The sequence below is a fragment of the Triticum aestivum genome, chromosome 7D, assembly GCF_018294505.1.
Source record: "Triticum aestivum cultivar Chinese Spring chromosome 7D, IWGSC CS RefSeq v2.1, whole genome shotgun sequence".
In the NCBI taxonomy this organism is placed as follows: Eukaryota; Viridiplantae; Streptophyta; class Magnoliopsida; order Poales; family Poaceae; genus Triticum; species Triticum aestivum.
This window is the reverse complement of record NC_057814.1, coordinates 609,379,020-609,391,029: the sequence shown is the minus strand read 5'-3', so window position 1 is coordinate 609,391,029 and position 12,010 is coordinate 609,379,020. Positions and strand designations below refer to the sequence as shown.

General features: G+C 41.7%; 1 protein-coding gene and 1 long non-coding RNA gene across 2 annotated transcripts; one reads left to right on the top strand and one right to left on the bottom strand.

The window, feature by feature from the left end:
* Positions 1–2,935: 2,935 nt before the first annotated feature.
* LOC123171578 (uncharacterized) lies at positions 2,936–9,098 on the bottom strand. The gene is made up of 3 exons (XR_006485301.1): positions 7,762–9,098; positions 7,318–7,361; positions 2,936–3,721 (listed from the first exon to the last, which is right to left on the bottom strand). It is a non-coding gene; the product is annotated as an uncharacterized lncRNA (long non-coding RNA).
* LOC123171576 (uncharacterized) lies at positions 4,080–6,910 on the top strand. The gene has a single exon (XM_044589030.1). It carries the CDS (start codon positions 4,265–4,267, stop codon positions 6,701–6,703), a length of 2,439 nt encoding a protein of 812 aa, XP_044444965.1. The 5' UTR covers positions 4,080–4,264; the 3' UTR covers positions 6,704–6,910.
* Positions 9,099–12,010: the final 2,912 nt, after the last annotated feature.

Sequence of the window (12,010 nt, the reverse complement as noted above, 5' to 3'; positions counted from 1 at the left end):
CGCTGGTGAACTTCGATCGCGCTGATGCCATTGTCGACTGTACGCACGGATGATTCAAGCATCCGGCCATCTCCATCGATATGGCATTAATCAAGCGGGATCGCTTACGTCCATCCGTGTCAGCACCCATCTGTCCTTCGTGCCAGTAGTTTATGCACTCTCCTTTTTTAGTAACGAGCAAAAAATCATATATGTTTTGTGTGTTATGGCTATTCGACTTGTATTTTTCGACTATCTATATATGTCTGTTACCACGCGCAACCCCTGCTCATATGTGCCGCATTCGGTACTATTAATTTGTTCCCTCGTGAAAAAATATACTACACCTTTGTTAGTTATTACTTGGATAATTACAATATTTTGTCAAGGAGCAATTCGACACTCATGCAGAACATGGAGGCCCAATCTGGTGCACTGGAGGTTCTTCATGTGCAACCTGCTCACCTGAAGTAAAAATAATAATATGTGCAACAAGTTCTAAAAATATCTGAAGATAATTGAGTGGGTGAACACAGTATAAATAATGTTACAAAATTGAAGTTCTAAATTCAACTCGCAGCCGAGAAATTAAAAAGACAAATCATGGTATGAGTAGTAGTTACTTTAAACTGGTCTATGAATTGGGCCTGTTAACACTATCGTAGCTGAATTTGTTATTGTTGTTTCTCTTGATGTAAGTTAAATCTGCAATTTAAATTTTGTGACGTAATAGATGTATGCTTTGTCTATATACTATATTATTTTCAGAATTTTTGAGAACTTACAGAGCAAGCTTTTGGTGTTCATTGCACTGGTAGCACAAAAACTCCCGGTGCACAGGGTACACTCTTAACGAACATGCATGAGTGCAGCATGTTTGTTCTGTCTGGATTTGTCTAGTGTACTTTGGCTATTATGGTAATAAATAAATTTGTGCCTTTGTAATGTGATGTGCATGTTGTACTTTGTGTACTATCTGTGGTTCCATGGATTAGTACTAAGAATTCAAGGCTCTGAAAGAACGGCAAGAATAATTTTCGGGGTGCCCTTAAGGATGGTATGGGTGTATCTGCGCTCATACCTATAAAGAATCTCACCCTTCCCTAATTCCCCCTTTCTTCAAAAGGGGGATTAGCCCAGTTCCCTAATGCCCCATACCTGCAAGTTATCCACAATCATCCCATAATTTCACAACCCCGCAAATTACCCATGGTCACTGGGCACCGAACGAGAAAAATAGTTGGAGAGAAGTGAGAGCACCGGGCAAAATGCCAAAATTATACTCGGTTGCATATGGACTCATGGGAGGTCTCCACGGATTATTGGTGCTGGTCTCTGTGTTGGCATTAGCTTTTCAATTATGTGACTTGTCGGGATGGATCTGCAACTTGAACAATTCTTTCATTCACAAAGATGTGGCACATAAATCAGGGATGCCCGAAATGCTTGCGTCTTTAGGAGCCAGCTATACTCCCCAGATGTAATCATTAGGAACATTATTTTGGAGTTCACATGGACTGGCCGCTTTAGGGAGCAAAAAACATAAGGTTGACGCCATGTCATGGCGGGTATACCATACCATTGAGTGGTTGCGCTAGAAAACGAAAATCAACTTAGGAGTCCATTGGATGTTTCTATTTTGACATCTATTTTGATAATTTGATGTTTTATTGCTTACCATAGTGTGCTTCACTTTGCAATAAACTATTATCTATATAAACAAGGTAAAATGTAAGGCAGGCATTATGAACTAACTAGGCAGCCTAGTCAAGCCATTTTGAAAAGACACAACGCAACAACCAGTTTTCTATTTCAAAACTGCTCTGCACACGAAATAGTGTAGACAACCATTGCACGATGGCCTTATCTAGCGGTGAGTGGCTGTCTGTTGCCAATGCATGGACGGCTTGATTCCTTTGTCGTCCAAAATTCGTCTGCACAGTGTCGTCTGCCAAGCAGTGCTCTTTCTATTTTTCCAGTGAATGAGTTGAAAAGCAAGTAATACAAGGTAATAAAGAAAATGCTTGGTTGACAGCCCACACAACCCTTATTTGCTGGATGCATGGGACTGTGCAAGATATAGGCCTGGAAATTAGAAAGGGGAACATGTCAATTATAGGATTCCGAGCAATACTTCACATGCAAAAGACTGAAATTTAAGTGGGGCTCATTAATCATATGGTGTGTACGAGCGATCGGACTAGAATATTGGCATCGCCCAGTCTTTGGTCTTTCTCTTTTTCCTTTTCCTTTACCAAATAATACGAGTAAAAGAACAAAGAATAGTTTCTTTCGATTTGCAGAAAATAGAAGTCCAAAGCCAAAAGGGCAGAATTCTGCATCATTTGCAATGGGAGTTCCAAAGAGAGGATTTCTTTTGATTTGCAGCAAAAAAATAAAATAAAAATAAAGGCCAAAGCTGAAACGACAGAATTCTGCATCATCTGCAATGAGAGTTCCAAAGGAGAGGAACTAAGAATAGTTTCTTTCAATTTGCAGCAAAAATATAAAATAAAGTCCAAAGCCGAAAGGGCAGAATTCTGCATCATCTGCAATGAGAGTTCCAAAAGAGAGGATTTCTTTTGATTTGCAGCAAAAATATAAAATAAAGGACAAAGCTGAATGGACAGAATTCTGCATCATCTGCAATGAGAGTTCCAAAGGAGAGGAACTAAGAACAGTTTCTTTCGATTTGCAGCAAAAAAAAAAGTCCAAAGCCGAAAGGGCAGAATTCTGCATCATCTGCGATGAGAGTTTCAAAAGAGAGGATTTCTTTTGATTTGCAGCAAAAAAATAAAATAAAGGACAAAGCTGAGAGGACAGAATTCTGCATCATCTGCAATGAGAGTTCCAAAGGAGAGGAACTAAGAATAGTTTCTTTCGATTTGCAGCAAAAAGAAAAGTCCAAAGCCGAAAGGGCAGAATTCTGCATCATCTGCGATGAGAGTTTCAAAAGAGAGGAGTTAAGAATAGTTTCTTTTGATTTGCAGCAAAAATAAATAAAATAAAGACCAAAGCTGAAAGGACAGAATTCTGCATCATCTGCAATGGGAGTTCCAAAGGAGAGGAACTAAGAGTGGTTTCTTTTGATAAAAAAATAGAATAAAGTCCAAAGCCGAAGGACAGAATTCTGCATCATCTGCAATGAGTGTTCCAGAAGAGAGGAGCTAAGAATAGTTTCTTTGGATTTGCAGCAAGAAAACTAAAATAAAGTCCAAAGCTGCAAGGACAGAATTCTGTATCATCTGCAAGGAGAGTTCCAAAAGAGATGAACTAAGAATATTTTCCTTCATTGGATCGCAAGTTTCAACAAGCTGTACCAAAAGAAAGAATCATACCTTGCTTAATTACCAAGTTCAGTATAAAGCTTGTACCGATCATCCAGCCACTGGGCCCTTCTGATAAGGTAAGCTTTCAAAACGAAAAAAAGGACAATGGTTCGTGCCTTTTCTTCAGATATAAAAATGCTCCTGCCAGATTATTGGCATAAGCACCCTCTTCGACCCCAAAGATTAGTGGGTGTAGGCTTCGGTGGCCTAAGAGATTATGTGCTCATTACCTATCATGCTCTATAGGTAACCATATCAACAAAAAAAACTACTAGACAATCTAATCTGAGCTTGACTTCCCAGGAGACAGGAGACACTGAGGCCAGCTGGCTTATAGATTCTCGATCAAGTTTGTAGCTTTGCTTTAAACATCCAATCTTCACTAGTACTTCTAGTGATTTCCTTCGAGCTTCCTGTAAGAAAAACAGGTGATGAAGAGAAGTAAACATGGAACTAATAAACTGGAAAACAAAAAACAAATCAAGATAGGCCGTCTAAACCCAAAGAGAGGGAGTATGTGTTTGCATATCCTGAAAATCTCTAGTTTTATGTAGTACAGGTACTCCCTCCATCCAAATACATAGGGCCTAATACGTTTCTCAAGGTTACCTTTGACCATCGGTTAGAGCAATAATATATGAAAGGCATGTTACAAAAAGTATATAGTAAATTCGTATGTGAAAGGAGTTTCTGTTGAAACGATTTTATTTATCAATGGTCAAAGGCAGCCTTGAAAAACATGTTAAGCCCCATATATTTGGAAGTAGGGAGTACATGTTATCTAGTTGATGAAATGATCATGCCATGTAGCAGATATATACTAACCATTTCAATATCTATGAAATTTATTGTGGCGTTCTCATACAACGATTCTGTCTTCATTAATAGACGTCCCTATATATATGTATCCAACTAGCTATGGCTAGAACCCATGCACACCACGCAGTTATCCAAAGATGATCTTCCTCGCCAGTAGCTCACCCTGTGATGCAAAGCTACACCCATTTGTATACAACCTCACCTCCTCTTACACAGACCAAAGAAATGAGGTCACCATGGTGTTCACCTCGGCTGTCATGTTCATCCTTGCCACCCTCTTCTTTACGCTCAATCTCTTCAGCCGCTTGTCCGTCCTGAGCGCCATCCTCAACCCCAGCGTTCGTCTGTTCCTCTCCACCTCATTGTCCCTCTTCCTGCCGGTCATGTCCTACCTCTTCTCCGAGGCCAAGAACGAAGGTTCTGCTTTGGCTGCTATAAGTCCCAATAGCTCCAGCTACAGCCAGCTCGGTACCGAGCTGTCGCTACGGGCTCGGACAATCCTCATGTGGATGCTTCTCGTGGAGCTCCTCCGAAAGAAAGTGGAGGCCATCTTGGTCAACGCGGGCGTGCAATGGCACTCCGGCACCATTGATCGCGCTTCCCGCATTGCTTGGCTGGGCTACCTCGTTTTCTACAACCTCAGCAGCACCGGCAAGAAAGCAATCTATGGCACCTTATGGGTCCTCGCTGCTGCCAAGTTGCTGCAGAGGGTCTCCATCAATGAGCTGCTCAAGCGTTCTTTCGCCTATGGCAAGAACGCTGAGCTGCTCAGCTCGTACATGGCCCAGATGCTACAAGAGAAAGATCAGCAAGCCGGCAACGGCAATGCCCAGGATGAAGGAGCAGAGTTGTTGAAGAAGTGCAAGTACGCCGTGATGGGAGAAGAGGAGTTGGAGATGAAGCCTGGCCCGGAGGGCTACCGTCTTGAGCTGAAGAAGCCCAGTACTGTTGACACGGACACTAACACCGACTCCACCATCCTCACCGTTGGTGATATTTGGAGGCTCGCAGAGAAGGACAAGGACGGAGTCCTCCAAGAAGACCCAAGTCTTAAAAGGCTATGCCTCTCGTTCGCCCTCTATAAGCTGCTGCGCCGGAGGTTCGAGGACCTCCCCATCACCCAAGAGGAAACCTCCAATTGCCACAGTCTCATCTTTAGAGGCCTTCGCGAAGAGCTGCTGCAAGGCACCGAGGTTGTATTGTCAACCCAAAGGTTCGACGAGGAGCGTAAGGAGGAACTGAAAGGCATGGTGGTCGCAGTTGCAGTGTTCGAAGTGTTCGACGAGGAGATCCAATTCCTCTGCGAATACTACCACTCTGTTGTGCCCGTTGTGCTCTCCAACCCCTTCTTCTTCCTTGCAAACTACATCCTGTTTCCCATCGTAGTATGGGCCTTCTGCCTCCTGACGTTCATCCTCTGCGGCAATGGGGACGTGCGCTATGCGTACCATAGCATCATCACCGACAACTACCTCATATCGATCGGCATGATGAAAATAGTCGGATGCCTCCTAGGAAGAATTATCCAGTCACCGGAGGCGCTCTTCACAACCGTCGATCTGGCCATCACTATGCTGCTCTTGCTCACCTTCCTCTACGAGGAAGTATGGGAGTTCCTCGTCTTCATCCTCTCCAACTGGCTCATGGTGTCACTTGTCTGTGAGTATACCACCAAGAGCCGCTGGCGTGACAGCCGCATCTTAAGCGGCCTCATCCGTCGTATCCTATGGGTACGGAGTAAGATAAGCCATCGCAACCTTTGCTTTAACCAATTCTCCATGATTGGGTTCGGCGGCCTATCACCCATGATGCTGCCTAAGAAGGCAGTGCCCATGGAAGTGAAGAAGTCCATCATGAAATACCTTGTGGCTCAAATCAATGATGGCCACGCCCATGCTGCGCCTCTCAGCAACGGCTGGTCCACGCTGCAGTCGGAGAAGCACAGACAAAGCCAGTATAGATCGCAGCTCTCATTGGCATGCGAGAGCAAGAGCGTCGCCGAGGTTATCCTCATCTGGCACATTGCTACCAGCCTTTTGGGCAGGAAATGCCCGCTGCAGAATAAGACCTCGATGGGAGCTCATCGCCAGGTGGCAGTCACGCTATCCGGGTACTGCACTTACTTGGTGGCCTCATATCCGGAGCTGCTTCCAGACAATAAGGACGGGACGACCCACGTGTACAAGGAGATGCAAGAGCAGTTGAAGAATGCGCTGGGAGGGTGTTGGAGGTACCACCTGTCTTTGCCAGGCACCAGGTATGACAAGCTGGTTGAGATCTCAAAAGAGCAGGAGGAGACAACGATGGTGCAGAGGGGAGCAAAGTTGGGGGATTTGCTTCTGGAGATGGCACAGAAGCAGGAGGATGTGTGGGAGCTACTGGCTGACCTTTGGACGGAGCTCATGGTGTATGTGGCTCCATCTGGTGGAGAGCTGCACGTGAAGGCACACAAGGAAGCGCTGGCACAAGGGGGTGAGTTCATCACCGTGCTCTGGGCGCTGTGCACGCATACCGGCATAACCAGGCCAGCCATTGCACCTTGGGAGGCACAGCGCCATCATGCGCTTGAACCATAGAGCTTTGCTGTCCGTTCCCCGCACACCCCTTTTCAAGGGGAGCAGTTATCCTGTGTTGTGTTTGTTGTGCTTCATGCCGTCATGAGCGTGCATGATCGGGCTTGCTTGTTTCCATTACATTGTTTTCTTGTGAATAATCATTCTGCATGGTGTGCTGTTTGGATTTGCTGCTGCCTTTCCATCAGCATGCATTTTGGTGGTGGCTTCTTTTCAGATTTAGAAGCACGGCTGAATGTAAGTGGCATGCTTTGGTTGTACAGTCAGCAATTGGATCTTCCGTAAATTTCTTGGTACTTCAGTCTCTTTGATTGGAAAAGTCTAGCCTATATGCAAGGCAACACCAAACAGAAGTGCAGTCTTGTACTATAGACATATATGAAATAATATGTATCCAAAAAAAGCAGATACAGCATGCATGCAAATCTTGTGCTTTATTCGATATCTCTCAGGTGACCCAAGCCACATTTTTTCCCCTAATTTCTTATGGGAATATATGATGCTTTTCAAAGTATATAGGTACATGTTTTCTAACAGGGTATTGAGTACTCCATTAATATTTGGAAGCAATTTCACATACAGTAACAGGAACTCAACAAAGGAAATGAGAACTATACCTGATGTATCCCTGGATTGGAACAAAAATGATCCTCTGCATAACCTGAAACGATGATAAAATGTACAAGAATTCAAATCACAGAAATAGACACTTACAAGCCGTTAGCAAGCAGCTGTGATCGCTCATAAGATTAGCCAAATCTCGAAGAACAGCTACATTATGAGAAGTACAATGCCATTTTAATCTGGATATCCCAAATTGAACCACATTTTGACAGGTCTAAAAATTGACCCATCTGGTCAGTTTGGCTCTCAACTTCTCAAGTGTAGTTCAATACACAATATTCAGTTCAAAATATTGCTCAAACTATCAAAATTTCAAATACATCATCGAAAATGGAATTTACTTTTTCTTCAAATGGAAGCAGAGCAATTTGACAAATACACAAATGGTCCACAGCAAACTAAATATAAGAAAATAATAAATCACGGAATCACTTTACACTGTTCACCCGTGTCTGTTGGCTGAAAATAACGGTTGCCATCGCAGCTTGCTTCCTCTGTAGCAAAATACCGTTGCCTCCTTCAGGCTCCTCTCCATTCAGCTGCCTACAAAAGAGAGTTTGAACACAACTAAAAAACCATAAGTTTTGAACATTTGGAATAGCAGTTCATGGATCCACGAGACAGAAATCTCTCAAATTACATGAGGCCAAACTCCTCAAATCCACATCCAGACCATGCAAGCATACCACTACAATCTCAATATCCCCAAACCTATTGTCAAAGGTACTCCCACACCCCAAGGCCCAATTCATAAACTTGCCACTGACGTAACGCAGCTATTCATGAGCGACCAATGCATCGACAACTCAAGGCAGATTTGATAGAAAATGTCTTGCAACAATTCAAGGGTGACCAGGATTAGTATTTCCCATTTAAATATTTTTATATAATACTCAGCTTGTCATCAAATTTATTGCATTTATCGTTGAATTGAACCTATTTTGTAATGCCTACTGTACTAATATGCAGGCAATATTATTTCTTATGAACGAGTTTATCTGTACTCATTTGTGAACTTATTCTGTAAGTGCATCTGAACGATCAATGAGTATTTTTAGATAGCTAGCCATGAGAGCGGATCAACAGTTGTGCAAAAAGACTCGCACGGCTTCATCGTCCAGCAGTACTGAATCATGCACCCAGTAAATATAAGAACATAAAGGCCGAAGCCAACAGGTTTATTGTGCCACACCCAGGGGCCAGGGTCACAGAAGAAAATACTTGGAATGAAACATAATACTCCCTCTGATTCATAAAGTTGTACTAAATCAGGGATACTTAACATGGATCAGATGGAGTAATAATAATAATAATATCTGTAAAATAACTCAGGCAGTCGCTGAGATCAGTTCGGCTCGGTGAATCTATCAAGCCTACAGAATTCAGCTTAGGACAGAGATCCTTACATGCAGTGATTTCATCAGTTATTAAAAAGAGACCATTTACTCACAGCGGCCAGATCGGGAGACTCTGGCTCTGGCTCTGGCTCGGCGGCTAAGCCTTGTAGTTGTACTACCTCCTGCACGTCTCACTCGTCAGCTCCGGAGTCCGGACCAGGTCGCTGCCCCGCCGCCCCTAGCGAGGTGGCGGCCGAGATCGAGGGCCGCCACGCCCAATGGCCAGCGCGGAGGCCCTGAGTCCGAAGCCCAGTACGAGAGCAGCGACGCCAAGCGGCGTCGAGGCCGCCGCCATCTTCGTCGCCGTTCTTCGCTGATGATTTTGACGGAGGGAGCGACGCCGTAGGAAGGTGAACAGAACTGGAGCGATTGGGGATTCCGTGGATCGAACCTTTTTTTTAATAGCTCTGGATCGAGCTGAGACTTCCTAACCCACGCCTATGGACAAGGCCCATGTAAATGGTTGAGCGATATTTTTTTTTGCGATGGGAGCCAAAAAAATCTTTTTGGGAATGTTTTGCTTCAAAGATTTTAGAAAGTGTTAAATTCAGTTAGGAAAAAAATTGAAAAGAGATATGACAGATGGAAAAAAACATGTTCATCACATATTTGAAATATGTGTTGACCACGTATTTGAAAGTGCTCATCGTATATTAATAAACTATTTGTTGTGCATTTAAAAACTAACTAGGAAAAGAGCCCGTGTCGTACAACGGGAAAAAAATTTATCACACTCCCTAACCCATGAGTCCACAAAACAGGTCTTCGTCCCGTTTTATATATGAAGCAACAATCGGACTAAGTACATGGGCGAACGATACAAGGTGATGAGGTAACCTCTTACAAAGCCGATCTCAGGATACACGGATCACATACACCGTAGGCGGCTACGCTACCGAAACAAAGCAAAACAAAGGAAGATCCGAGAGCACCGCCACACTACACCCTAATACACCTAAGACCCACGACAACGCCCTCAGGACAGAGAAGGGCGCATAGCGTCGCCGCTGCCGATACAAAGGTCACATGAGCCCTACATGATTGTGATAAATTTGGTGTGCTTCCCAATATGGTTTGTTGCGGTGTGATGAATTGTCACTTTATGATCGGATTATATATGAATTTCTATTTGGTTTTATTTGAGTTCTTTGCTGCATAATTATATACATATATGATGTCCCGATCTATTAGCCTTTTCACTAGCCATGTTTAGATGAATAATCGCTACAAGAAATATGTCAACTTGTACCTTCTTTCAGTGACCCCGGCTGAATTGGTCGTAAATCCACGGCCATTTCGCTTGGAAGGGCTCATGCCCTGAAATTGCCTTACACTAAATGGTCATAAAGCAGACAAGAGTGGTCAACGAACTTCTTTCTACATAATTACGACCAATATAAATGGTATAAGGTTGTGAACGTGGATGCATTGGTACTTAAGGTGTCGCTCAAGGTGGGCTTGGGCCTTGGTGGAATGAGGCCACCTCCTTTTAAAAATAATAATCTGTGTGCCATGTACGCCTCGATCCATCCAGGAAGAAATGTGGGATGCCCTCATATTACTAAAAAAACATATATTTGGCCCAACGAAAATGGGAAAATAACAAGTTTTTCATTAGAATAGGAAAATAATGAACTTCTTCGTGAATCTTGCTATATGGTTTAGCAATTAGAAACTAAACATGTAATTCAAAAAAATGTTAATATTAATACGTATTTAAAAAAATGTAATCATGTGTTTAAAAAACTAAATGTGTGTATTTGAAAAGTTTCATGCATATAAAAAATTATAATCATAAATAATATTAGATATGTATAAAAAAATTCATGTGTATGCAAAAATAATCATCAGTATATATATATATATATATAGAGAGAGAGAGAGAGAAATCTATCGTACCACCCGGTGGTAGTTACCCCACATGTCTCATATACTATATTGTAGTAGTATATATATTACTTTATCATTCTAAATATGTTCATATAATATATTTAAGATATTTCAAAGCAAGTTTCATGAAAAAAATCATATGAGCCCATTGTTTTGTTATATTCGCGAAATACGTACATATTTGTACGTAAAAAAGAGTGTACTCAAAATATGGCACATACTACCTAAAAAGTAGTATATGTACTATATAAACATTATCATATACTACATACTACACGAACATACTCTCGATTTTGACAGATACTACATACAACATGCAAAACGCAAGTAGTGGTATATTATATGGGACACCTAGGTGCCTGGGCACCTTGATCGGGTCCAACCCGTTAGTACAACTTTTATTTCCTTTCCTAATCTATTTGCATGCAAGACATTCCATCTATGAAACAACATGAAGCATTTCCTTTTATTTTTTCTCTCATACCTTTCCACATAGAAGATAGATCATGTATTTGCTAGTATATACAAAAAAATGTATGCCGCCCACACATTTACGTGGACATATATACATAAAACAGTTGGGTATCATACCCACTTAATTATGACTATGTGCTTCAAAAAATAATTGGGTATAATACCACATATTATTAAAGTATGTACTCATATATTTCACAGGGGGGTATGTAGCGAAATATGCAAAAAGAATTAGGTGTAATACCTATGTATTATTGGGGTATGTAATTGTAGAGAATAGGTATATAGTTGTAGAAAAATATTGGGGTATGTACGCATATATTTCAATTTCGCATACCTATTTTATTTTTTGACTATGTACTTCAAACAACAATAAGGTATAATACCTACATATTATTTGGGTATATATTCATATATTTCACGCCTGGGTATGTAGATGTAGGGAAATGTAAAACATATTAGGTATAATAACTATGTATTATTGAGGTATGTATTCATATATTTTACGCCGGGGTATGTAGCTGTAGAGTATTGGGATATATATACGTACACAAAAATCTAATGAGGATATACTCAGTTAAAAATCCCTACATACAAAAAAAACCACTACATACCCAGTGCTTGAAGTTGTTACTATATTTTACACCGCAATATTATGTAAGCTTTTTAATTACTTGATCTCACTAATGGATAATTGATGACGGACATTAAATAAACAGATTTGGCTATTTTCATGTAAGGCACGCCATGCAAACATCTATGGAAGGTAATCCATTGACACAATTAATACACATCCGAGCCATGCAAACAAGTATGGAAAGTTTTTATTGATAAAGATATAAATTAAAATATAATCTCATGTGTTAACGGATCAAACCCAATAACCCACACACCCATCATCTGAACACAATCACGATGCAATCGA

What these genes read in the sequence shown, in the direction of transcription:
- LOC123171576 (XM_044589030.1), top strand. Translation starts at nt 4,265, where the DNA reads ATGATCTTCCTCGCCAGTAGCTCACCCTGTGATGCAAAGCTACACCCA.